The sequence below is a fragment of the Trachurus japonicus genome, chromosome 12 (assembly GCF_045865225.1).
Source record: "Trachurus japonicus isolate A0001 chromosome 12, Traja_1.0".
Lineage (NCBI taxonomy): Eukaryota > Metazoa > Chordata > Actinopteri > Carangiformes > Carangidae > Trachurus > Trachurus japonicus.
The window spans coordinates 15,650,114-15,677,667 of record NC_140918.1 but is presented as its reverse complement, the minus strand read 5'-3'; the positions used below and the strand labels follow the sequence as shown (position 1 = coordinate 15,677,667).

The following is a 27,554-nucleotide window of genomic DNA, read 5'->3' as shown; positions in this document are numbered from 1 at the left end:
CAACTGGAGAGGCCCTCCTCAGACCACCTACAACTGCTCCTCCACCACAATACTGTACGTTTACAAGGGGGTGCTGTGGCTCAGGACCCACTAGGTGGTGGTAAAGCTCCATACACAGCAGCTCTTCATCACGGCATCCCCGCATGAGTGACTCTTATCATCAGTCAAGTGATAGTATACCTGCAAATATGTCTGAACTCTGATCCTCCACTACCTGAGCAGAAACCATGAAGAGAGGGGTGAACATACAGGCATTCCTCAACTGCTGAAATGAAACCATAAGTGAGGTTGGATATAGCTTTGAATGCATAAGTGGCCACGCATGTGAGTGCATAACTATGTCCTTAATTTGAAACGGGTCCATAACCTTTTGGGCTCTTATTCAAGGTCGCGAGGAAGTTCAGGTCAGAGTTGGAGCGTGGCTAACAGTATTGGAATGCATACTGGTTGTCTCGAGCAATGAGGTAGACTTACTAAATTTATTTTCAAATATTTAAAATAGAACAAAACTCCATATGCAATATGAGAGCATCATCTCTCATTGCAGTGCCATGAATACACAATTACACTGGTCCAAGTCTTCCAGCGACACGTTTTGGGAGGTGACATCCAGCAACCTACAGTATAGCAACACAGAGCAGAAGAATAATAATATTTATCGTATTTCTATAATATAACAAATAAAACTGACAAAATCTTTTTTTAAAAAACCTATACAGTACAGTGGTTAAAATGTGCACATTTTGCACACTGTGACATTTAAGTAAAAATAACTCATGAATTCAAAAGCTATTAAAAACATCCAGTGGATTGACAAACATTCATTTGTGGAATCCAGTACACTGTGTTTGTAAAAGTTATGATATACATAAGAAAAATATAACATACGACTACTGCACTGCAAATTAAAAACCATCATCACTGTCATCAGTTTTAGTAATTTATATTAAGTTGAAATAAATGCATTAGTACATCTAAAAGCAATAAACTGAATAAATAAACTAAAAAAAAAACACGTTGATGTAATTTTCCACATTGAATTAAATTACTTACCAGTCAACTTAAGTTGATTAAATTAAGTTCATAGAAAGTCGTTAGTAAATGAAATCGAGCTGAATTTGAAGAAATTCCCTCAAAGCATTCCTTTGATATCTTGTATTTCCCACAGTGGGACATTCAAGTGAGGTCATAGTGACCTTCTCCTTTGACCTTTAACCTCAAACTCATCACTTCCTTCATGAATCCAAATGTGTTTGTGTGAAATTTTGTGTCCACAAGAATGAGACAGACAACCTGAAAACACACCAACACAGAGTCATAATTGAAGTTTTACCTTATTTTTCTGGGGGTGTGTTTGACCATTTTATTATTTAATGAGGAAAAGTCAACATGTCGCCCTCTGGTGGTTTACAAGCAGATGGGAAAGGGAAGTGTGATTTTCAGTGAGAAATCAAACCACAACTTTACACATACATTTAGTATTAAACTACTTAAAATGAGAAAAGAGTACGTACGAGTGAGATGTTTCAAATTATAGTGCTATCACTGAAGCAGTCGTAGTCATGAACACAGGGACAAGCCTGTTCCTCACCACACACTAGTTTGGAGATTCATATATTGCAGGACAATTTAATTTAACAGCTGCCTCAGCACAGAGTAAAGCGAGGTACACTGCATATTTTTTTTCTGCCACTCTTACACAACGGTACGGTAGAGCACAGCAAGTTCAGCGAGGTTATGGAGGTCTTGATACAAAAAAAGAAAACTGTGAATGAAACAATACCAGGGCAATAGAGAGCAGGAAGAGGAAGAGGACGTGTAATAAGTCCATCATTGGCAGGAAGCGGTGAGGTGTGCCAAAATATTTTTTGAACTATATGAAGGAATAATGCCTGAACTGCAAGAGTGTGAGGTGAAGGAAGCCCAGCGTTTGGGCGTCATGATTCATTACCGTGGCGACCTCTGATGTGCTGTCATCACCTCGCTCTCACCACACACATATCCGCTGGCTATGTCGACCACAAGGCTTCAACATATTGAAAATTTAAGCCTTGTCAGCGGCTGATACAGGAACAGTTTACTAAATGTTCCTCTGCAGCATTACTGTTATTCTTACACCTGATTTAATGGACTTCTTTTAGAGCGATTTCAACAGAGCTGGACATTTGATCTTCAATGTAAACACCACTGAGTAAACACACAATAGGCCATGTTTCATTAATGTCTCACTAAAGCCCTGTCACGGCCTTTGACACCATTCACTGAGTCACAAAGGTTAGCTTTCTTGATAATCTCTCATTCCTGAGTGAGTTGCTTAACTAAATCTGTAGTAATCCATATAGACAAGTCTGCAGGAGCCTTTAATATAAGTGAGTAGTTGATCCTCTGTGCCATTAAATAATACTTTTCTCCTAATGATGGCCATGGTTTCAGAGTGTTCCTCCAACCGTGCTCTAGCTGCCTCAATGAGACACTTACATAATGTGGGGGGGAAAAAAACAATCAATATAAAATGAACAAGGGCATAGCTGTGAAGGTGACCAGTCATTCATTTAACATTTGTCACCTGGTGGGACACTGTATGGGAATTAATCAATCTCCTGTCACGCCTGCACATGGAAGTAACAGCACAAAGAGGGAGGGTCGGCTGAGGTGAAGAGACTGCAAAAAAAAGAAAAGAAAAGGTTGTTAACTGTGCTATTTGTTTTGAATTTTATCTGCAAATTTTATCTTGCATATTGCAAAGTTTAAAAAACTGGCCAAAGGTAACTAAAAGATGGAGAACCGAGAAAGACAAAACAAAGTCAATCACATGGTTAGAAAAATGCTATATTCCCTGACATGGATAAATAGGGAAGGGGCATAAATGTTTTGCTATAGTTCCCAAGTGCATTTTCCACCAGACAATGTCCTCTGTTGCAGCTGCCAAAGACAACCCACTACCATTCTAGCCAATGCTCCAATTCCCACTGGACATGTCACTGTCATGGCTGCTGAAAGGCTCCATGTGATTCTTTTGATAATATCTCTTGCTTATATTTTTGCCAAAAGCGGCTTGCATTGATATTATTCTGTTCATTTGTCATTAACATTGTCTTTAAATGCGTAAATTCTGTAAAAAACAAAACAAAACAACAACCTTGTTTTGACAATCCATTTCAGAAATATATAGTATATTAGATATTAGACTGACACTGACATCCAATCCTAACATCCCTGTGTGTTGGATTTCAGCCTAAATTCATCTATGGCCATATTAGATCTAGGTATAACCTTATAGACCACACCTCCCAAGGTCAGAGACAACTCATAAATGCAACATACAGTATTGACCCACAGACTGGGAAGCCAGCCCCTGGTGGCTGGAAGCAGTGCCTGAGGAAGCTTGGCCTAACTGTTAACCTTAAATGAAATAAAATGCCATCTAGTCCCCGAAGGGAAGCGACCAGAACTACAAGATGCACTTCATCCAATTTAGTTTCGTACAATCCCCTCTTCCTCGCTACATTAGCTGACAAAAACGTTGACCTAAGTGGACTGGACCCTGTAAAAACGTCTCAGTGGAGAAACTTTGACAGTGACAAAATGGTTCAAGAAATCAGAGAGTACAGAGGTTTATATCATAACACCAACTGTGTCAGTGATAAACACCTGACTTTATGACTCTCAGCCTTCAGGAAAAATGTTTCAGTCTTGGTGTAATGTATAATGTTGTAGTCATCAATAAAATGATTGAGTACTATTTCCAGCACTAATAAACCCATTACTGTATAATTATAATTATATATAATCCATCTTAACATCTTTTAATCAATAAAGCCACTTACGACAGGAACATGGTGAGAAATAATGCCATCTCTTGTTGTTTTAACATGTATTAATATTTGTCATTTATGTATTTCTTTATTTTACTTGTTGAATACATGTTAACAGGTTAACTACTTTTATTGAAAGGGGAAAGATTATATAGTTAGTATACTGAAGCTGCAGCTCAGTCTAGTTATTCCAATCAGGGTCAGGGGCTTCACCGTGCTTGTCTTAGGTATTTATCATTATTTTATTACCGGTATGTCTTTCCTTGTCATGTCATAGAAAAGTCCTTAGGTGACCTTGTCATGATTAACACGTCCCTCTCAGATGTTTCAGTACATGATTGTACACTCATTCTTGATTTTGATCTTGATACATACGGTATATACTGTATATGCTGGTGAGCCCATAGCTCCTCTTGTTCTGCTTCCCCCTGGAGTTTTATTCTGTAGATCAGTGCTTGTCACTAAAGCCCCTTAAGGACAAAGTACTTCTCGAGTACAGGCTTTTTTCCTTCTTTCTTTTTTTCCCTCTTTCTTTTATTGAGACATATTTTACAGGGTGCATTTGTCCTTTTCACACATGACAGCCAGTGACAGAGGTGACAGACCATTTTGACAGTAATTGGACGCTTGATTGTTGTGCTTGGGGGTCACCTCAGGCCAAAAAAAAGAGCAAACAAACAACACTTTCACCCACTCCTCTAGCCTGACTAAAACAACTGACATTAGTACCTATTAGTGTATGGCCACAAGTATTACCATCCTACTTAACCCGTGATGCACCGGTGGGCACAGCAGCCACTGTGGTTCACACTTGGATGTTGATGTCTCCACAGCTCTTCAACTGAACTGTCCTTCTTCAGACTGTGGAGAAAGTGGTGTTACAACACAGTTTCCCGCCCTGTAACCACAGCATGTCAGTATTTATTATGTGTGCAATACAACTAACACAAATGCAATAACATTCTTCCTACTGTACAGTATACATAATGTTGTGCAACCATAAAAGGACCTATAAATTGCCATTAAGTCAAATTAACTCCAACAAAATCTAATGTTGCAGACTTGTTGCTTGCTTTGCAGAGCGTTTTTTTTACATTGACTTCATCATCTGTACATGCTTCAGAGCCCCCCCCTCTTTTTCTGATCAAATATAAAGAATCACTGAAAGCTCCCTTTGTCTGAGCTACATACAGAACACAGTTCAGCCTTGTACCCGTGACGCTCAAACGCCCGCTCAGTGAATCAGCTGGTCAACACAACCTTGTCGTTTAACCCAGAAAATGATTGAGCCAGACGCAAAGAAACCACACATGACCTAGAAAAGAAAGTAAATAAAGAAAAAAAAAGCAACAAATAACTAATATCTGCTTCCCTGAGATACTGTGTCAGGATTCGTTATGGAGAAATTCTCTTGGAGGTGCAGTGACCCGTAAGTGTAAAGGCTTATCTTCCTCTTGCTGGATGGTATCCACTAGGCTGGATCTTCACAGAGAAAGCCCATTTTATAAGTCAGTGCATCTTCTGACCCGGTTTGAACCCCGTGCAGCCTGTTTCCGGTGCGAGAACAGTCAAGTCAAACAAAAGGGAACAGATTTCAGACAAATACTGTATTAAGGGCAGAAGGAGGTGCTGTAACCGCCTGCTCAGTTCTGCATGAGATGATAAACATTGGGAAGCTTTTTACCTGAGTGCTTTTCTCAAGATCTTCCTTACACAAGGATGAGCAAGAACAAGTTTGATGCTATGTAAAAGGCAGGGTGTTTTTCAAAACCACAAGACTTCTTTCAGCAATCTTCAGAGCGCCCAATGGGACGCGGCGGCTTTCTCACCTCACATATAATCAGGGCTGACATCTGGGGCTTGCATATTGTGCCAGTGGCAACGGATACAAAGAAAGCAATGCTTATGAAAAATAGTTTTCCTGAGACTGTATTTTATTGTGTGATTTGAAATATATTTCTATAAGAGAATTTTCCAAGAGTTTGATTTTCATCAGTTGTTCCCTTAAAATGTCTTCAATACCACCTACCCACACAAACAAACAAGCAGCAACACATACATGCACTCGCACACACACACACACACACACACACACACACACATGCACCACACACTGGCTTGATCGATGCATTGTGCCATATGAGAGCTGTGTGTGATGGGTAGCCAGCAGGGGGATGGGTCAATGTGCAGCTGCTCTCTTTCCATCTCTCTTTCTATGTATTCTCATAATCTCTCCAGCACCGTGAGCAGCGGCTGACTGCTGCTGCGCTGTGTGAGAGAATCTCCATCTAACTTGGGGGAGAACTTAGAGGAGCAGACCATCGATCTTCAGCTATTTCAACTGTGAACGTGGTGGATTTTACACCAGTTTTTTTTTCAACTTCTTCTTCTTTTACATGCTGTACAGTCTCAGAGTCTCTGATCCTCTTCGCCACTCCACTCTGCAAACACAGAGGTGCCCTGGAGAGGAAAAAGGGGTTTCGCTGTCTGGATAAGGTAAAGTTATGCTTTATTAATGGAATTACTAAAAGTTTTACAGGCTGGAGGTCAGGCTTGAGTCTCCTCCTGGATTTTATGCTGTGCCCACTGTGTATTTTAGGGCAAATCTGTTTAAAATCAAAAGTATGGAGCAGACTAAGAAAATAAAAGGTTGTGTCTTGGGTTTGTTGAAACATCAGGGGCTTCCATACTCCTGCTGAAACATTTTTGTTTGTTTGTTTCAGCTTGTTGGTTGTATCAGTTTAATGTTTGTGTCTCTATAAGGAAAGATTCCTTCTCAAATGTAATGCAAGAATAACAGGAAAATCTCAAAACAAACACACTTGTTGATTCACCCTATGGTCTGTGTAATGCTTAACATTACATTTGAATCATTTAGAAAAACATCTACAGTTATTTATTACCTTAAAATCCATTACACAGGTGTTATACTGTATTTCTCAGTAATTCACTTAAAACTCTACAAGAATCAGGTGAGACGTTCTCTCTGGCAAAGCTTATTCGATCCATTTGCTTTCCATGAACATGAAGCCAGTTTTTGAATGAACATGAACACATGCGGTGCACCTGTCCCGCTTATGAAACGTTCCTCGGAGATGGTCACCCATGAAGTGAGCATGGTTGCATCTCATCAGATGTGTGTTTGATTTATGCACCTTTAGCTGCTCGTGGTTATGAGACAATGCTTTGATGCCCAATGAGGGGAAGTAAGAGGTGATTGAGGGTTCCTCTGACGCACAAGGCTCAATGAGCACAGCAAGAGTTCCCTGACACTCTGCATGCCCGTGTATACTTGGCCCATTGTGCTGTAATGCAGAAAAGGATACAGTAAAATCTATCAATTTACAGAATGTAGTGTTTTTAATAGAAGCACATGCTGTACGCAATGTTTTTTACATGCAAGACCATGAAAAAGACATAATATACTCAGTAACATGCTTCTCATGTACATATATTATGAGTCATACATATTCGCCACGGCTCTGCTGGATTAAGTACAGTATAATCACTCAGATTAATTTTAGATTAGACCACTCTGAGTCAGCAGTGGACACCGTTTTTAACATGTTCTTGTTCTTAAACAAACAAATTATTCATGTGCTACGCGACAGATGTTTTATGGCTTCCTCTGTAAATTGATGTGACAGAGAGCATTGTGCTGCTCCAGCACCTAACTCCCTTCTATAATGCAGGTCGGGGCCAGACAGGAAGCGGGTTTACATGGGATAAATGCTGTTAATGTTGCGTGACTCAAATATGCACTCCTGATTCCATCACATTAACAAAACATAGAAATCCTCTTATAATCACTGCAGCAGCTGAGCAATGGCCACATGGAGCAGCGAGGTCCATACAGCCATTGTCATTATCAATAATGCCTGGCTTTAATCACATCTGTGCTCAATATTTCTCAGTTACTCGCAGTGCATCAATCGTGAATCATTGGGAATTTGTGGCAGAAACTTACACTCTTACATCTTACCTGTCACACTGCTGTCCAGCCGTGATACCCTATTAGAGCTGTTTGTAAAAGTTCTTCTGTCCTCATGAAAACCCCCAGAGCACATCAGTTCAATAATACTGAGTGAGGATCTCCCCTCTGAGCAGAAAGGCCAAGGCAGCTTCTCTGCTCTCCAACTCTTAACGTGATTAATACTCAGCCCGGCGATGTTACAGTTTTGCGAGGCTGAGTAATTGATATTAAAAGGCATTGACTGTCATAATCCCCCTGATTCTATAAGCTGCAAAATATGGAATTAATTTACGAGAAAACAGCTGGAAAATGCAAAAAGCAATATTAACCTGTTAATGTCTGGTGTAAAAAAAGGACTTTGCCGTGAAGTGGAGAAAGTCTTAAGCTTTTTACAGTAAAAAAAACCAAACTTCAACACAAATATACAAATAAAAAGCTATTTACAACATCCAACAAGTCTCCAACATGTAAACAATCACCGGCTGTGAAATGTATTTCAGTATCATGAAAAATAAGAAGAATAGTCAGTTATTTTCTTGATAGAGCTCTAATTGAAACAGATTTTGTTACATTGTGGTCCAAAATAAAACGCAAAAAGCATCTCCATCTTACTGCACCGCCCTCTGATCTGTCCGTCCACATGAGTGAGGCTCGTCTGTATGCATGAGGTGTACTTACTCTCAAGAACACATTTCTGTTTTGTTATGTGTGAAGAATGGTACGTGCATGGTTTCTGAACATATCCAGGCTTCATGTATGTGGCCCCTGGTGTGCAAATAAAACTATGAGTCTCCAGCCATGCTTGCAGTTCTGTGAGGTTGTGCTTAAAGTGATAGTTCAGGTCATTTGACGTGGGAGCTGTGTGAAGTACTTATCTGGAGTCAGCGTACTGCCTGCTGTAGATTTGGATTAACACCCTCCCAAGTTCAGAGAAGCAGCAGGAGCACAAGTGATGTGCAGCTGTGGACGAGGGTCAGCAGAAAAATGGATTTTAGCCACTGGTTAAAAAAAGAAAAAAAAGAAAAGAAAACACAGAAGCAATCTAATATCAGTTATATGTATTCTTTTTGAAAAATTTCACCACTTTATCTTGAGCCCTTTCATCTGGCACAAGTGTTGCACAAACCAGAGGATACCCAGGCTTTCAGCACAGCCAACAGGTTGAGAGTATTAACAGGCTAACGTTTATGAATTAGCAGAGTACAATGGGAAGGCGAGGCTGTTGGGAATAACATTAATTTTGCAGGTACAATATTTAGTCACAAACTATTAGACCAATTGAAATTTTGACTTGATGATGGGCCTTGTGATATTTGGGCAAACTGTCCAGGGTGTAATCCACCCCTCACTGATGTCAGCCAGTAGGGGCTTAGGTGTTAAAATGAGCAAACAAAAAAACAAAAAAGCAGTATAGCAAATGGATGTAAAAATGAACTTGATGATGGTGAAAGAGAAAAAGTTAAGGGATCAACAAGGTGTTACAACTTATCCCGAGGACAGCATGGATGTGTGACCCTAATTTCATCCAAGAAAGAAAGAGAAAATTCACTCAAAATCACAACCGTACAACAGTGTAGAGCCATGTTATTAGCAAGGCTAAAAGGTGTAGCCTACAGTTTTAAGCCTTTCAGTTATTATCTATCCAGCTAGCTAGACAGGCAACAATGTCCAACCAACCAATCAGACGTCCAGTGTTGTGTGTAACTTACAGACACACATACAGCAGAACAGTGACCCTCGAATTCCAAAATTTCCTGTTGGAAACCTCTCAGCTGAGTTTCAAGAAGTCATGAGTACAGAGGAAATGTGGGGATTTTCTCAGATTTCTTAGAGGGAAATAGTAAAATCGGGTCTGACCTGGTACATTTCAAACAAACAAAAGATCACAACTTAAAAGATGGATAGAGAATAAAATGTAATACAAATCATAAATGAACACAAGACACAAGTCAAATTCAGTCACATGAGCGTGAGAAAATTAACATACATTTTTCATATTGTATCATATCATGGGCTTGAGCAACATCATCTCATCTACACTCAGAGTCCTCCCATCCTTTAGACAATCAGGCTTTGAACGTGACGGACACGCAGCCTGTCTGATGGCATCACTGTCGCATACTGAAGAGATACAATCTGTCAACTTTGGAGCACATCACTATCTGAAATCAAATTAAGTCTGGATATGAATTCTCTCACAAAAGAAGGTCAAACCTAGAGCTGTACCCATTTCTAGCTAATTATATTGCATTGCTAATTGTTTTGTTTGATTGTTTCTCTGCTTGTTTCGTTCTTTTGTGTTTCTTTTTATAGAAAAGTACATGTGAGCAGTTTAGTTAATTGTATGTTATTATCAGTTGTTTTGTCAGTCTGTTTGTTTTTGTTGTTGTGATTGTCTTATCTTCTTTTTTAAATTTCAGCATACTTGAAACTGACTATTTCAATTACACTCTACATATATAGTAAAAGCCCAAATAGGAGCAAGAGTTTAAACATTGGCGGAATCTATACATAATTTATTATAAATTCACTTTTTTTTTGCTTTGGAACTATGTTAAACTGGATTGTCCCTGTTAAGTACACAAACAAAACAAGATGTCGACATGGCAACAGCAGACTGAGCTGTCACATCTTCGTGTTTTGCCCAGCAGACATTTATCTTGCTCATCATTGTAAGGACTCTTACATAATGCCGGAGAGTTTAGTAGGTCAGAGGGGCAGAGAGGAAGATTGGGTTTGCATGAAATCCATTGGACGTACTATAGAGAACAAAGACCCACTGATGCCGACATCTGTCTTCCTGTTTCCCGTCACAGAAATGGATGTGGATCACGGATTCTATCGACAGGTGGACGTCCATGACCACGCTCACTACATCGTTGCCTTCTTTGTTTTGGTGATTGGAACAGTTGGGGTTACTGGGAATGCCTTGGTCATGTATGCCTTCTCCTGGTAAGAGACTTTTTTTTAATGCAAGGAGTGATGGTGAAGATGTAATTACTGGTATCATTATTCAGCTACTTGTACAGTGAATGACTTGACTTTTCTTTTTCTCTATACTTGAAACTAAATCTTATTCATAATCTTGCATCTCTAAAATTCTGCATTATTTATTTCACACTGCGTCTTACCACCAGGCTTCATTACAGTCTTTAATATTTTGGAACCACACCTCCATGTGGACTAGTTTCTCCGATTTAATCAAAGCATCATTTCATATCAGAACTTTTTCCATTTCAGCTTCAATAATATACAACTGTTCTCTCATTTAGATTCCCTAATTTAGATTTCACACAAAGTTTTATTTTAACCACAACATTAATCCATTACCTACACTTTGAGTTTTCTGAGTACTGATAAACAGATGGAAAAAAACATGACTATGACTGAAATTTAGCTTAAAGACAAATAAACATCAATGACAGTGACAGTGTTGATTAGATACTGTAGGCCTATATGCAATTTAATTTAATTTCGCTCCCCAAATAGGATAAATAGGTCAATATCTGAAATATTTGATACTGAACTAGAGTATATTAAACATTAGTTAACTACAGTACATTATCAAGGTACTAATATATATTAAACATTATTCCACAATTCTATAGGTTCTAATGAATAAAGAAGGACTTTAAAAGCAGCTGTTAATTACTAGAAGACGCAGTCATCGCCCCCCATATTTGACACAGTTTATTACAAGCCTAATTTAGCCTATCACATTTATGCATGTGAACTAGTCCTAAAAACAGATCCTGGGAGTCACACAGGCCGGCACAGATGGACTGTGGGAGCACAGTGCTTCACTGTTCATGTTCTGTTGGATCTCAAAAAAAAAAAAGTAAATTCACAGAAGCCGTCTGCCTGAGGACTGTTTTGTTCATCAGGTCTTTAACACATATTAAACAGTCCCTGGGGTGGCACACTGTAATATCAAACAGAGCATTTGAGATATCCGACACACTTAAAGGTTGAAGGTAACACTTTATTTTAAGGGGTCCTTGTTCCTGTGTATCTACCTAATTAATTACAGTGTAATTACCTATGTAACCGTATGTAATAACATGTACTTACATTGTAAATACATAGTGTATTTTGGTGTACTTACAGGTCCTTGTTACACTTGTAATAAGAAATGCCAAAGTGGCCTCTCTCTTTGCACAAGCATTCTATTACAAGTGTAACAAGGACCTGTAAGTACACCAAAATACACTATGTATTTACAATGTAAGTACATGTTATTACATACGGTTACATAGGTAATTACACTGTAATTAATTAGGTAGATACACAGGAACAAGGACCCCTTAAAATAAAGTGATACCAGGTTGAATATGGAGAATTACTAGAATACCACCATCCATTGATCAAGATAGGCAACAACAACAACAACAACAACAGAAAAATAATTCTAACCTATTGGCAGGTACGATGTAAACAGGAAGTCATTATCGAACCTGTCAAAATTTTAAAAATAATTAATTCAGACTAAATATAATTTCTTATGGAAAAGCAATACTTTTATTCTGCACCTCTCTAAACACCCTGTGGATGTATTATTTTTGAAAAAATATAGCTTTTAATAAAGATTATCCATTCAACCTTTTATTCAATAAAACTGAATATATGAGTACACTGTTGGAATAAAGTTGGAATAAAATTTACAGCTTCTCATGAAATGATTGTGACAAAGTGATTCATCTTTAATAAATAAATATATCTTTTCATATCTTTTTCGAGCTCTTCCAAAGATATCACTCGACGATTAACCTTTATAACAGGAATAAAAATAAGAATGTGTCTGAAAACAAAATGATTCCAACTTTATGGGCAACAGTGTATTAAATCTACTAATATCAGTATATCAGCGCATTTGTTTTACACACTGGAAGAACAACTTCAAAGTCGACACTTTTGAACAGTTTAACAGCACCAAATAGGGAAACAGTGTGTTTTTGCATTACTGTATAAAGTAGATGTCGCACACACAGGCAGAAAGGTCTTCACAGCCTGCAGGCATTCAATACCAGGAAGTGGCTTAGTGATTTTCTAACTGTGCTGGATAAATCAATGAATGAATTCAATAATTCAGCCAGCTACTTGCTTATCTACATTGAACACTACGCTTCCACCTTTATGAGGGTATAGGCAAGCTTAAATAACGGTGTAAATCAAATTAACTATTGTGTCCTGCTGAAATACAGTGGTGATATCTGAGAGGAGGGTTGCAGCTGACACAAAAAAAAATCTATAATTTTATAAACCTTCTGTATTTCTTGATTATTAGCGTTTCTATAACTTATATTCCCTGTATCATAACAACCCACATCACAACCCAGAACAGCCTCCACTGGCTTTCATGTCAAACCTTAGAGAGGAGAGCCGACGGACTCTTGTGTGATGCTGTTGCGTCTGGCTTATTTTTTGACACCGCTGGGAGCAACAGCTGGGTGTTCATGTCTGAGAGGACACACGTGGTCCAGCACAGTTGACAAGCATAAAGCTCTTAGAATAATTCATACATCTGGAGTGTACTCTAGCAAAACGCTTCGGGCATGAGAGGAATAAAGACCGTTTGTATCAAATAATGAATTAACAAATGGATAAAATAGAAATGTGTCAAACTGTGTCAAGACTGACTAAATATTATCCCTGTGTAAGAGAAGTCAGAGATACAAACATGCACACACTGGAGTGTATGTTATGAGATTAGTATATGGCCACTCCTGGGTATATAGTCTGCCGGTGAATCTAGCTAAGGACCAAGTGTTAGATACAATCCTGGGCCTGACATGTTTTGTGCATTAAGGTCCAACCTCCAGTGATACCTCAAACGCAGCATCACTTGATCTCTTCTCCAGTCACACTTGCGCGCTCCGCACCCACTGGCCTGCATGTAAACACACAAATACACTCAATCTTATCTCTCTGCAGCGTTTACATATTTTTGCTCTTTTCACCGTCAGAGAGCAAAACAAGGGAGAGAGCAGCCAAAGGCTGTCTGTGATAAATGGAGATTGGGCAACTGTTGAAATAAATATTTAACTTTCCAATTCAAATTTAGCCATCGCACAGGGAAACATACAGTACCATTGTTTTCAGCTCACTTGGAACAAAACATTTGGGTTGTGTTCTTATACTTACACACTACCCATTTCTGTTATATCACACAGAATAAGTATTATCTAATACAGTAAATATGAATGTGAAATGCTCACTGACACAGATTACACTGACACCTCACAGATGAAAGACATCAAAGGCTGCTATGAACAACAGTTCTTGTGTATCTGCATTTAGAACAGCTAGAACTAGATTTTGTTCTTTACCAGATTTACGTAATGCAACAAATAGACAAAGTCAAAGGCTTTTAGATTCTCCTGCACTGTTTTCTAGACGCTTGTTTCAATGGAACAAAGGCTTTGAATATGATAACCAATATCGATTTGCTAGGGTTGTGTATGATCTGCGCTGCGAGTTGCGGACGGCTGTGGAGCGCACACCATGATCATGCATTACAATGTGACCATCTGTGTCCATGTGCAGGTTGAGAGGGAGAGCTGCCAATATCTGCTGTGGCCATGACATGTGCTGCTATAGCTGCTGCTATAAAATGTATTAATGCAGGCACAGTTCACAGGTTTTCACAAAGTTAATCTGTGTTAAGTAGCAACACATTCACTTTCATTCAGCCCCTCTGAAAGCACCATGGCCATCACGGAGTGAAGATGATGTCAATATGGGTTTGATTCTTGAATATCCTCCAGGCATTTGGCTAACATTGCCTTTGCCAACAATGCATCTCAAGTTAAAGGTCATTTATAATTGTAATTTTGGCCTCTTGTGATGAAGTTTCTGCTTGGACTGCCTCTTCTTTCAACACTGAAGGAACAAAGAGTGGTATTGAATATGTGCTTCTATTCCTCAAGTGCCCGACTTTATGGTCTGGTAGTTGCATTTGCAAAGAGCTACAATCTTGCATCTGCAATGAATAAGTACTTTAAGAGAATTAATGATAGTTATTAGGATGTTACAATATTATGGAGGATGTAGATTTGAGAGTTATTGGATGGATTTTGCATTGGCTGGGGTTTTAACTTCTCTCTATGTTTGTGCACCATTCTGGGGGCAAACAAGAGCTTCCATAAACTGGAAAAGTAATTTTAAAAACAACCTCTGGACACAGTAGGTCTCTCACTGCAATGCCCTCCCTTCACACACAGTGAAACCAAAACATATGGTTCATGATGCAGCCCGTCACTCCACTACACTCACTGACCCACCCTGGCTACCCACGCTCACCAGAATCTAATTCAAGTCACTAATGCTTGCCTGCAGAGTGACTTCGGGGTCTCCATCCATTAGCTTGAACTCAATCATTCTTGGCCACTGCATTCCTTCAAGGAAAGTCCATTGGCAAACAAGACTGTTCTCATCTGTGGCTACCCAGTGGTGGAACATGGGGACATGGACACGTCCCTCTGCATCTTCAAGACTCTCATCAGACTGAGTTCTTCCTCCTCCCTACTCCAAACACTCTCCCTAACACTTTTACTGCACTTCTTTATTTGGTCTCCTACCATCTATTAAACAGATGTACTGTAGCACTTAGTACTAAATCTTTAGTTGTGCCTCACTTTGAAGTCACCTTGGATAAAAGTATCTGCCAAATGAGAACATGTAAATGTCACTGTTGGAACTTACAGGCAATGCACTTGAATTTTATTGTAGGCCCACAAGTTACAGTAAAGAGACAGGCTGTGGTACTGTATGTGGTGAACTACTGGTAATATCTACTGATGTCATCAATGTAAAGTAAAGAAAATTTATGATTTAAGAGGTGTATAAACTGTTCTGAAAATGTGTTATGCATAATAACTAGTGTCAAAAATAACCACCATACTAATGGTGTGCGACTTTTTAATCCTCATGTGTTTCAGTAACAAGAAGCTTCGGACTCCTCCCAACTTCTTCATCATGAATCTGGCAGTCAGCGACTTCCTCATGGCAATCACACAATCACCCATCTTCTTTGTGAACTCTCTGTACAAGGGGTGGATTTTTGGTGAAACAGGTATTTCTTTCTACATTCTGTTGAACCGTACACACAATACATGTCCTTTATGTTTTCTTAGTGTCAAGAATTCAGGATACGTGTGATGTCAATATGTAGAACTCATGTATATAATTAAGTCTGGAGGTCTGACAAATCACATTACTTACCTCACAGTTGTGGTGACAAATGCTTCCTTCCTTTTTTTTCTCCACAGGATGTAAAATATACGCCTTCTGTGGAGCTTTATTTGGAATCACCTCCATGATAAACCTTCTGGCCATCTCTGTAGACCGCTATATTGTCATCACCAAGCCCCTGCAGGCCTTACGATGGACCTCAAAGAGACGCACTTGCCTAATCATTGCTGTGGTGTGGCTGTACTCATTCGCATGGAGCCTTGCACCACTTTTGGGTTGGAGTACGTATCTTATTCTATCCTCATTACACCATTTTATGTAACTAACCTCATTTTATAGGTTTAGATAATGCACCTTCCTCATATCTGTCTGTAATCTTCCCTCCTCAAGGTTCGTATATACCAGAGGGCTTGATGACCTCATGCACGTGGGACTACGTGACGTCTACTCCAGCCAATAAGAGTTACACATTGATGTTATGCTGCTTTGTATTCTTCATCCCTCTGGGCATTATATCCTACTGCTATCTATGCATGTTCCTGGCAATTCGACAGACAAGCAGGTAAATATGTGCAATATGAATACACTGACGCTGACACTCAAATAAGTGAAATGAAATGAAATCTACTTAATAACTGTATAAAACAGCATGCAGCTATTGAACCATATCAACAGTCCTATGTGTTATATACTATAGAAGATGATTGAATTTCCCAGCAATTTCTCTGTATCTCTGTGGCTGCTGTCCATTTGTAAAATTACCTGTCAGCATATGAGAATGTAACTGCTTTCCATTTTAGGGTCGCTTCAAGGCTTTTTTAAGGGTCATTGAAATGAAGCTTTGAAATAAACCCTTCTTTGCTTTATTTTTGAGGGCACAAATATGATACTACAGGATTAACCTTTAGCATTTACCTTAAGGGCAACTTATCCACTTTCAGTTTTACCTGTTGACTTAAAGGAATGTCTGAAATCCTAGTGTTCATTACAGATAATAAAAGCAGTCTGCAAATACGACTTAGCCTCTGAAATGGACATTGACAACAACATTTCTTCTTTGTTTCTCTCTGTCCTAACAGAAATGTGGAGAAGTTGGGGTCTCAGGTGAGGAAGTCAACCCTGATCCAGCAGCAGTCCATCAAGACTGAATGGAAGCTAGCCAAGATTGCCTTTGTCGTCATCATAGTGTTTGTGCTTTCCTGGTCGCCCTATGCATGTGTCACCCTCATCGCCTGGGCTGGGTAAATATACTGTACAGCGTGATAAGGGACCTGTGTGTGTGTACCACACACAGGGCCCTTGGTGTTGTTTTCTAACAGTCTGACAGCATCACTTGTGTACACACAGCTTGGTAGCCCTTTGTTTAAAACATAACAACATACAGGATCTTTGCTTCACATTCATTTTCTGCCATCAACCATTTCACCTCTGGTAGAATATGGTTATGGCTGATGACACGCTTACCAGTAAGCTGACACTGCAGTCACGATCAGTAAAAGTGGTGTGCACTTCTAATCTTCAAATGTTTTTTTCACCTTTTTAGATATGGAAACATCCTCAATCCCTACTCAAAGGCTGTCCCTGCTGTCATAGCCAAGGCATCTGCCATCTACAACCCTTTTATCTACGCCATCATTCACTCCAAATACAGGTGAGTGTAGTCAACCAACTAATCACTACCATAAACATGAAAAAGATGTACGGCTTTTATTGACATGTCGCTATTTTTCCGACAGGGACACCCTTGCAGAAAAGGTTCCCTGTCTGCACTTCCTGGACCAGACCCCCAGGAGGGACTGCTTATCAGTGTCACACAGCGAGTCCTCCTTCAAGGACTCGATGCTGAGCAGACAGTCTTCGGTGTCCAACACCAAGTTTCACAGAGTTTCCTCCATGTCCACGTCTGACACAGTGAGTTTGACTTCAAAGAGCAGAGAAGCACCACTGATGGTGTCTTGACAGAAATCAAAATGCACAGGATCATGTGTTGTGTCTATTAAGGAGAAATCATATCCTCTGTTAGTTAGATCATTCAGTTTTCAGCAGAGCTTAGAAACTGGTGGTCATTTAGCCGGTTAAATCTAGAGTTATGTCATGCAGCGTGGAGTTCATCATTTTAACGTTTCTAATGTAAATTCAAATGCAACAACTTTTCAGCACTGGCAGAGGTTCAAATGTGGAATGATGTACTGTACCACCAATATTCACTACTGTGCCGTATCCTTACTTCGATATACATATATTCATGTGCATATGCCTTGTAGCAGGTTTGGAGCGATGTGGAGTTGGACCCCATCGACCAGAGCCGCTGTTTAAGGTCAAGCTATTCCCTCGCCACTCTGAGGGACAAAGAGTACAAATCATTGGCTAAGGAGTCCAAGGAAAGAGGAAGCCCAAGCCAGGAACAGGTAAGGTAGGTGCTCACATTGTATCTGTTGATATTTACATATAAACCATCTTGAGGTAGAAAGGTGCACAGTTGTGGATTCACAAAAAGACCCTATGCCAATTGTGTTTTGCATTTCATTTAAATTCTGCCCCAGACTCCCATCCCAGAGCAAGGCTCACTGAGCAGATGTGACCACAACCTATCGCCTGAGTCTGTCAACATGGTAATGCCCTCAGCCAGGGAGAGCAGAAGGGAGGAGGAGGAGGAGGAGGAGGAGGAGAAGAGCCCTGAATGCTGGAATAATGGGAAGAAACAGAAAGAGGAGCATGAGAAAGAACAAGAGGAAGAGGGGGGACTTGAGCAGAGAGAGACACGTCGAGTGCAGGGAAAGGAAGAGGAGGAGTCGCAGGCCGTCGTCCAGCCAGACTCTCTGGACAATACTGCATGTATGCACTCCCACACCATCATCGGACCCAACTCAAAGAAAGGCCTTCTGCGCCATGGCTACTGCCGGAAAAAACAGAATGCACAGAGCAGACAGAGAGAACTGCTGCTCAGTTTACAGCCTCTGGACTGTTCGGCTCATCTATTCGAGTCTGTGCAAAGATTTCTCTCCCCAAAACCAGGAAGCTAAATGTTGAATTTACTGTATATATTTATTTAAGTGGCGACATGCTACTGTAATGCAGCACAGTAAAATAAGTTTGTTTGTTTTTTTGTCCAAGAATGTTAAAGCTAATGTTCTCTTATGCAGTTAATACAGTTTTTATTTCAACTGTTTCGCCATGCAGTGCAACTAAATACATCTGTTTTATAGGTTTATGTGCAATAGTATATACACACACTCTGTGCTGTCAACACTGTCACAGTGAAACAAAGAAAAATATTTCAAATGGAAGCTAAATGTCAAAGGACTTTAAAAACTTGATTTTTTCCCCCAGGTTAAAAGAAAAAATAAATCTTTTCGTAATGTTTTGTGAGGAAGTTGACTTCATGAATTTAGTCTTGCTAATTTAAATGAGCAATGATTACATTTTGTTTGTTATTCTTTTGAATGCCATGTCCATAATGCACTATTAACATGTTTGTTAAGTCTATAATGCATTTATGAGTGACTGTAGAACTCATTGTATGATGATGTATAACAGCATTTACCATATTTTGTAAGTTGCTGACATTTTGTGCTGTACTGTATCATGACTTCAGGCACTTTAGTAATTATGTGTTAAATGATGCAAGTTTCACTCACTGCAGCTACTTTGTTTTACATTTCTGATCTCATCTCAGAATTTTACTTTATAACGTATGTGAATGTTTCAGCTACCAAACTTAGCAAGTCATAAAGACACTTGACACTGATGTTTCATCGTCAACTTCTATTACGATACATTCTGGTATCATTCTCATAATTACCAGTTTTAGTCTCAGGAGAAGAAGAGGCACAGTAGTGATCATAGAAGTGTTGCTGTGTGTTATGGAAAATAACCTTCATGAGCTTTATGAGATTTTTTATTAACAATCCTCTTGCAGAATGATCCTCTGAATTTGATGTGAATTGAATCATGCAGCTAATCATAATCTTTCCACATCACTGAAGCCAAAAGCCTGAGTGCTTTCCTCAGCTGTGATCTACAGGGAAAAAGACATGAATACTTCCTCAGAGTTTAATGTGTCTTTACAACTTGCTGTAGCCAGAAAATCAAAGCAGTGTCTTCTTTAATATGCTTTTCAATTTTCCGGCAGTGTTATTAAGTGTTATAATCAAAAACTTTACTCACAATAAACTTTGATATATGGTGTTATGCATAATTTAACCGAGTCTGTGCATACGGTTTTGTTAGAGAGCCAGACTTCTTCTAGACAGACTTATTTATCAAATGTGAAAATCTGTTGATGTGCATTTGAACATTCAGTATAGTACAGTAAATGGAGAGGAAGAGAGGGGAGGAAGAGACTGGGATTGATGCCCCACACTGGATTCAAAACCAGGGCACATCAGATTCATGTGCTGTGTGACCATGAGCCGCCATGATGACAGGAGGCCATAATAACAAGGAACATATGATGCATGCTTCCCACCTGCCCCCCCCCTTTAAAACTTATATCCTCATATAACCCGGTACAGTACAGTTGCCTTAAATATTGAGACCATCTCCCCGGACACTTAAAATGTAATCTTCCATCTCAGTCAAACACCCAGATAATTCCTTTTTGAACTGTCTTTAAACATTAATTTCAGGATGAGCGGTTCGCTTATCCAGTTATGTAAAGATGATCCAAAGGTATGCACTGCAGTCTTACGTAAAGGACTAGCACACTTCAGTGGTTCAATAGCATTGCACGGGGGTTGGTGGTGGGGGGGATTTTTTTGCTGCTGGGCTTTTTGTCGGTTTATAACCATATATTGACATGGCACACACGTAGCTGAAAGACAGCCCAGTGGATCTATGCGGCACAATGCAAACATCTATTAACATCTAGCTTCGGCGGCTTTGAACAGTTGGTAATCTGGTCATCTGCCAAATAGGTCATGCCTTTTAACATGTCACGTAACATGGATCAATGTATGTTTATTCAACAAAATACCACAGTGCAAAAATAAAAGGATGCAACAGACATCAGAGAGCTGTTATAGACAGTCAGACAATGTAATATTTACTCATATTAACTACTTAGAAATCAGCAGGACACATTCAATCATTGATAAAACTTGAAGATGTGTCCTCTGACATCATGTGAAACACCACTGTGATGAAAATGTGATATAAGTACTGACATCCTAGTAGGCCTACACTGATTCCTGTCCTCATTGAAACTGTGGATTACACTATAATCATATGAACTGTGCACCTGAACAATGTCCAGAGTCCACAGATTGGAGAAAAGAAATCACCATTTGCTTCACCTTCAACAACAGACCAGATTATAAACTAAACTAGAAACTTCTGGTGCATAAGGAACACGTGTAGCCTATTCTTTGAATCGCATAAATGTGGTCAGTAATCTCAATGTCTGCCCATTAGTGCCCTGATTGACGATATGTAACGGTGACAAACATCTGTCACGCTGAATGAAATACAAATCTAACCTTGCTCTTAAAACCTTGTCAATTAAACCTTAACATTACCATATGTAAATATCTTAGGTGGCCTGAAATCTGCATTAACTATGAAATGTGTACTTTCTTTGCTGGCCACTAGAGAGCGTACCAACACCATGCCACTACTATGCAACTATGCAAACACTAAATCCTGCTTCTCAATCACTGCCATATCACATTGACTGTATAATTAATTTTAAACAAACGAATGGACAGTTGAATAATGACAACACCAAAACTATAAAAGCCTTTACAGGGAGTAATAACACAAAAGCAAAAACACTACACGAGATCTTTAAACAAAAGGGCAAAAATAATTTTAGTGGTATTTTGATGTGAAACTCTACTGTAACTATATATAGGCTACCTAAAACACCTAAAATATAGGCTACAGAAAACATCCAATGCCACAAGGAATAATTGTTTTGTGTCTCATTCGACAGACAAACTGGCCTATTTAAAAGGCCCAAAGGTTTTTTTTATTCCAGCATCAGTGATAGTGACTGCTCGATCTTTAAAAAGCTCATACAGTAGCCTACATGAAAATGGCATTCGACTTGTCTGATACAGGAGGCATTTAGTGGAAAGAATGACATCACTGTCCATTGATGCAACAAGGTAAGCTGATGCCTTGTCACATGTTGAAATATTTCTTTTCTAACGTCACACAAATCTTTCCCTAATATATTCACGACCACTGACAAATTGGTTCCTCACTAGAATTACATCACTTTCCTTGACTCAGAAATACCAGTGAGAACATTTTAACTGCTTGATTTTTAATTTAGGATGAATCCAATCTGGGGTATATGTAATAAGATTTTAAGAGAGAGGCCTCTGGACAAATCATGCAGGAAAGTTTTAATCAACTGATGGTGTTATTTGAGAAAATAGCCCCTCTAAGGGCTTACGTACATAGTTATTGAGGTAAATTTGCCTGATATATTAGAACCAAGACTTGCCTTTTTGGTTTGGCCTATCAAACCCTGAAAAGAAACCACCACCAAAGCCAAGTATTTCATCTTAATCACATTTACCTTTGTTTTATAGTTTCACTGCGACTATAATTGAGAAAACCTGTTTTTAACAAAGTTGAAAATCTTCCTTCTTTGGCAGAAAGAAAGTTGCAACTTGCCTAAGTGTTCAAAATCACTGTTCAGCCAAGGGGCTGAATAGTGCTGGCTACTGTTTGAATATATGTGTTATCGCTCAGTGGTTTAAACCCAGTTGTACAGCAGAAAAAATAGGTTAAGTGCGACAGTAGCCTATAAATCCTAAAAGATGGGCCCTATAGCTATAGCTACGTATAAAAAACGCATCACAATTATTTAAATGAGCACGTGGGAGGGTTACAGCTCTCTGATAGGTGCTGATTTTTCGACTTGAACTCACACGACCGAGTTTCATCATTTGACTCTGACGGGATGAGTTTAGGTCAGAGCCGCCCTGTAAAGGTAAGTAGCTCACCTGTGTGTGGTGGTGTGGTGTCTCTCGCGGAACAAGCCCGTGCCTGCAGTGAGTGTGTGTGAGTGGCGTCGCCCCCCCCCCGGCCGCCGTCAATCTCACACGCGCTGCCGTGAACCCTCCCACCGGCAGACAGATGGGGCTGGCTTATATGCGGAAGTTTGAGTTCCGCTCAGCCCAGTTCACTCCGAAACTGACACCCGACGGACTCAAGTCACGCTTCTCCCTCTGAGCACCAGACCCGGCTTCACGAGCAAGGTGAGTAACGGCACTGTAGCTACTACACCTGACGCAGCGTTTGAAAACTGTTATTTTACCGCTTTAGCTCACCACCGTGTTAACAAAAGTAGCAGTTTCTTACAACATTTTATCCAAAGTTGCTCTAACAGCTTCTACAGAAATGAACGACTTGTTGCACTGCTGCTGACAGTTACACATTTATCTTGACTTGGCTTTAAAAGCAGGAACAAGTGGGCTGAAAGTCTGTTGGAGAAATGAACTAATGTGTGTGGGACATGTGTTTAATGTCACACCCACTTAGCCAACTAAAGACAAATTAACGTTCAGTTTCCGTGAGAAAAAGGAGTCGTGCTGCACAGTACAGACGCTACTACTGTAAATTCTCCAAAGGCAACATGAGGGAGGAAGATTTTGGACAGTTATTACTTTGTCCCATGACTATAACTAAAGCTACAATGTTATTTTATAGTAGGCTATAACCTAATGGTTTAGTTTAATGCACTCTGAGGTGAGGCAAAAAAAAATAAAAGAAATGCATATTGAGATGTTAAACAGACAGAAATGAGTTGTCATTTGTAACAAGAGCACATGGGTTAACTGTTGATTTAGAGCAAAAACGTTTAATCAGCTTGTTCATAAAAAAGACTCCTATAAAGTAAAGGCTGGAACAAGTTGTCCCACTGACAGCCTATAAACCAAGGATATTGAAGGTTACGTTTCAAGCAGTGTTTTTATGTTTTAAGATGGTGAAGTAGAACAAAAAGAAAGGAAAATCTTTATTTTGGACATTTATTTGAATGGAATATTATTTATTTAGTAATAAGAAATGCTGTATATGAAACAGTGTTTCTGCCTGTTCATCGACAGCACACTAGTTAGGTACAGTACAGTGAAAACTTACTCCACTCTCTGTGACTCAACATGTCCTGCAATGATGTCACCGGTAACAACTGTCTCTGGGAGCATTGTGAAATGAGCATGACGTCTGATACATTGAAGAGGCAGTGATGTTTTTTTGTTTTTTTGTCCTTCCCAGTATCCAGGGACAGTCAGCTCTGTTGATCTGTGTTACATTTCAGGAAGTTTGTCAGTCTGGGGTGCCTTGATTTTTTTTTTTACAACTTTTACAACAAGCACAACCAGGAAGGCCCCTCAAAATCTAGTCAATTAATAAACCCTGCATGTTACTGTTTATCTTAAAGCCATACTGTATCTGCTGCAGTTTCCTATTTAGATTCACTATCAGACTATTTTGATAATCTATCTGCTCAGTCACTTAAAATAACTGTGATAGTCTACTATAAGATGATATGAATGTCTGAGACTGTAGATAACTTCGTCAAGAGGCCTTATTTGTACTGTGTTGAAAGGATTGTGTTTTAATCTTGTTTTTGGTGTGAAAGTGCTGAAATATTCTGCACAATAAAGCACCATTATGACAGGAAGTCAAAAGATAAGGCCCAGAATTATGGTCCAAGTGCACAGTGCACGGCGTTGGTGTGGGTGCTGCTGCTGACATTTCTTGTGCACAGCTCAACTGTTTCTCATTGTTTGGGAACACTCAAAGGTGTGTCTGCTCATGTCTATGCATGATATCATTAGGGATTGCAAAACAAGCAGTGACATGAGATGAGCCTTTAGACTAATGTTTGTTCTCTCCATATTAGGAAAAGAAATGCTGCTGATAAGCCGGTCTGACATAACTTGATCCTGTGTGATATAAAATTCAGTTTGCTTTTCTTCAGCGTCACCAAGTACGTTTACTGAGATGCCCTCGGTTGGCCATGAAACCGAATACTGAAGGAATCTGTTGTGAACAACCAACATTTTTTTTAACAGAGCAATCCAATGCTATGCATCCCTCAAGGGTTGTTTTTAGACAATGGGAGCATGTCCTTGGCTTTTGAATCAAAGAGAGTTTGATAAAAAACATTTTCCTGTACTTACGTATGTCCTCAGTTTCCAATGTCACTCCACAAAATTGAGTGTCATTCTCCACTGATGTGAAAGATGTGACTGAGTTTCTTCAGCAGCTTTCACGTCTTTGTTTTTAAATTGTTGACCAGTGTATCTACAGCAGTGAAAATGGAAAAGCTTTAGTATAAATACGTAGAAATTTGTGCTCAGTGCTTTCTTGATACTATTAGAGTGTTATAGAAGGACGTTACTCAGACAATGCCGCAGTGTGGTTGGAGCATGGTTGAATTTCTTGGTGACAGTGTATGGAAAATGATATTGGTTTTAGGCCTTGTAATTTTCCCTTAAAGTAAGCTTCTTGGCTCACCTCAACTCCAGTTCACCTTGAAGAGGGAGACAGCTGTCTTCAATTGGTTTCTGTCTTATTATAGACTTGCATATTCGGCATGTGTGCGTGTGTGTATTTTGTTTGGTACATTAGCCTGATTGTGAAAGTGCATAGTATAAATAGTAGAGCTATTTATATTTGCCCTGTGCTTCCCAGGTGTTCAACTCCTCCCTATCACTTTCACACGTGAGTTTCTTTCTTCTCCCCTCCTCTCTCTCCACACCCTTTTATGGCTCCTCCGCTGTAAAGAGCCTGTTCCTCTCCAGGCGTGGGGATGAGGAGACAGTGTGTAGGCCTCTGATTTGATTTGTGTCTCTGACCAGGTGACAGGCTGCAGCAGGTGGTGCCGTGCCCCTTAGGGGATTTGCGATGGCAGCGTGACTTACAGTCTCAAAATGACATGCCTCTGGGATGACACGACATTAATATTAATGAAAAACTCATCAAAAAAAAGTATGCTTTCTCTGCACTGCCCAGCATGCATGCATGAATATTTTTAAATATTTTTATGCTTCTTTTAAAGGCAGCGGATGACACATTCAGTTTCACATCTCCCTCCAACCGTGGGTTTATTATGTCCTCAGCAGAAGTCCACCAATGCCAAAATGAAAGAGCAAATAATTAAACGTTCCACAGTTACGATCAAAAATGTCTCTGTTTACCTCCAGTTTACTTTTCCAATGAGTTTAGTGGAAACACCAGAACTTTATTGCATAACAAGAGAACAAAATGTCATGGTGTTCCTCTTAAAAGTAAATTCTGATAACAATGCATTCATCTCATCGAAGTCAAACTCGGCTTTAACTCCGCATTTCCTGCCTTTGTGTCATAATTATAATGTACATACCATGTTTGTGGGTATGTGATGTCATGCTTTTATATCAACAACCACCCTTCCTGTTGGGTGGCGGAAAGGTGATATATTTCCTCTTGATCTGTGTTTTTTTTTTTAAACCTGTACACAGAGACAGCACTTACACAGATTCACTTCAGCGTGGTTGCTTGACACCCACACTACACACCACACACTCTCTCTCCCACTACAAAGTGTGTTCTGCAAACATAGTATTCCAATTTCCGCAGTCATCAACCAAATAAATTTGATAATGTACTAACTCTTAACATGTGACTGCACTTAACCTCAGTCTTGCTTCCAATAAAGAGCTTGCAGTTTCAATTTTTCAGGGGGAAAAGGAATGCATGACAGTCAAGGGCTTAAACCAGTGAAACTCAATAGTGCATGAAATATTTTTTACGGCCCTTGCTGTGACTCACTTTTGGAGCTGTCCATGTAATTTGCATGCACATGTGCTTAATCAGGATATGGCATTTGTATCCACCCATGAGGTAAAGTAGGTGTCGGTCCATTTTGCCAACAAGTTGTTAGAAGTTGCGGCAACGCGAGGCGAACCTGCCCTCCAATGAAACGTTGAGCTGGCAGCGAAGTGAAGCTGAGCTCTAACAAGTCTTTAGCCATCCAGGGCGTGTCTTGTCTTTGACTGTGTCCCTGTGTGGAGTCGACCCAACAGCGCAGTTGTCTGGGGAAAAGGCCAACGCTCACTCTGTTACACACTAGAATTTAACGAGGGTTTTAGCAAGATGTGAATACATGCTGGTCATTTTATTTCAGGATTTTCAGTCTCTAAATCACCATTTCTAAACCCCAGGAATGAGTGTAAAGGATGATGCAGGGCTCAATGCTGTTCACTAGAGCATGTCTTAGCCTACTGCGAAGATTAGAAACCAAAACTTTGCCCGGTCTGTTGGAAAAAATGAGGGATGATTCTTTTGCTTTCCGAGGCCTAATTGTCAAAGTGGTTCACATGCCTCTGGTTCGTTTGTTTAACCGGAATGCGTTGTAAGGACAGTATTATTATATTTGCACATTTGTAAAACTATGCCACTATTTGTCAAAAATAGTCTGGTGTTCATTTGGTCCCTGCTCTCTGTTCTTGTTTTGTTTTTAACCACAAGAATATCATTTGTCTCCGTCTGGGCCTCTGTGTATCTTTCGTCAGAGATAAATTCTCATCAGCGGGTTCAGTGAAAGGACACTGAAACGATCAGTCTAAAGTGCA

At 39.6% G+C, this 27,554-nt stretch overlaps 2 protein-coding genes across 8 annotated transcripts in view; both read left to right on the top strand.

The window, feature by feature from the left end:
* Positions 1-5,911: 5,911 nt before the first annotated feature.
* On the top strand, positions 5,912-20,124 carry opn4xa (opsin 4xa). 4 transcript variants are annotated; one of them, XM_085793439.1, is made up of 10 exons: positions 5,912-6,311; positions 10,605-10,740; positions 15,726-15,859; positions 16,056-16,259; positions 16,369-16,540; positions 17,058-17,219; positions 17,522-17,629; positions 17,715-17,889; positions 18,246-18,386; positions 18,522-20,124. In XM_085793439.1, exons 2-10 carry the CDS (start codon positions 10,607-10,609, stop codon positions 18,999-19,001), a joined length of 1,710 nt encoding a protein of 569 aa, XP_085649565.1. In that variant the 5' UTR covers positions 5,912-6,311; positions 10,605-10,606; the 3' UTR covers positions 19,002-20,124. The 4 variants fall into 4 exon arrangements, with proteins under 4 accessions (XP_085649565.1, XP_085649564.1, XP_085649566.1 ...); XM_085793438.1 differs by having other exon boundaries at positions 5,916-6,311; positions 18,243-18,386; positions 18,522-20,123; XM_085793440.1 differs by lacking the exon at positions 18,522-20,124 and having other exon boundaries at positions 5,926-6,311; positions 18,243-18,506.
* Positions 20,125-23,110: 2,986 nt separating this feature from the next.
* The window catches only part of pdlim5b (PDZ and LIM domain 5b), a 37,461-nt gene continuing 33,017 nt past the window's right edge, over positions 23,111-27,554 (top strand). For all 4 annotated transcript variants that reach the window (XM_085793434.1, XM_085793433.1, XM_085793432.1 and 1 more), the window contains exon 1: positions 23,111-23,189. The gene's annotated coding sequence lies outside the window, so the exon portion shown is untranslated. The remainder of the gene's footprint in view (positions 23,190-27,554) is intronic.

Coding starts and splice junctions, on each gene's coding strand:
- opn4xa (XM_085793437.1), top strand. CDS start 10,478: ATGCCGGAGAGTTTAGTAGGTCAGAGGGGCAGAGAGGAAGATTGGGTT. Junction 15,860..16,055: donor GTGGATTTTTGGTGAAACAG/GTATTTCTTTCT, acceptor TTTTCTCCACAG/GATGTAAAATATACGCCTTC. Junction 18,387..18,521: donor GAAGCCCAAGCCAGGAACAG/GTAAGGTAGGTG, acceptor ATTCTGCCCCAG/ACTCCCATCCCAGAGCAAGG.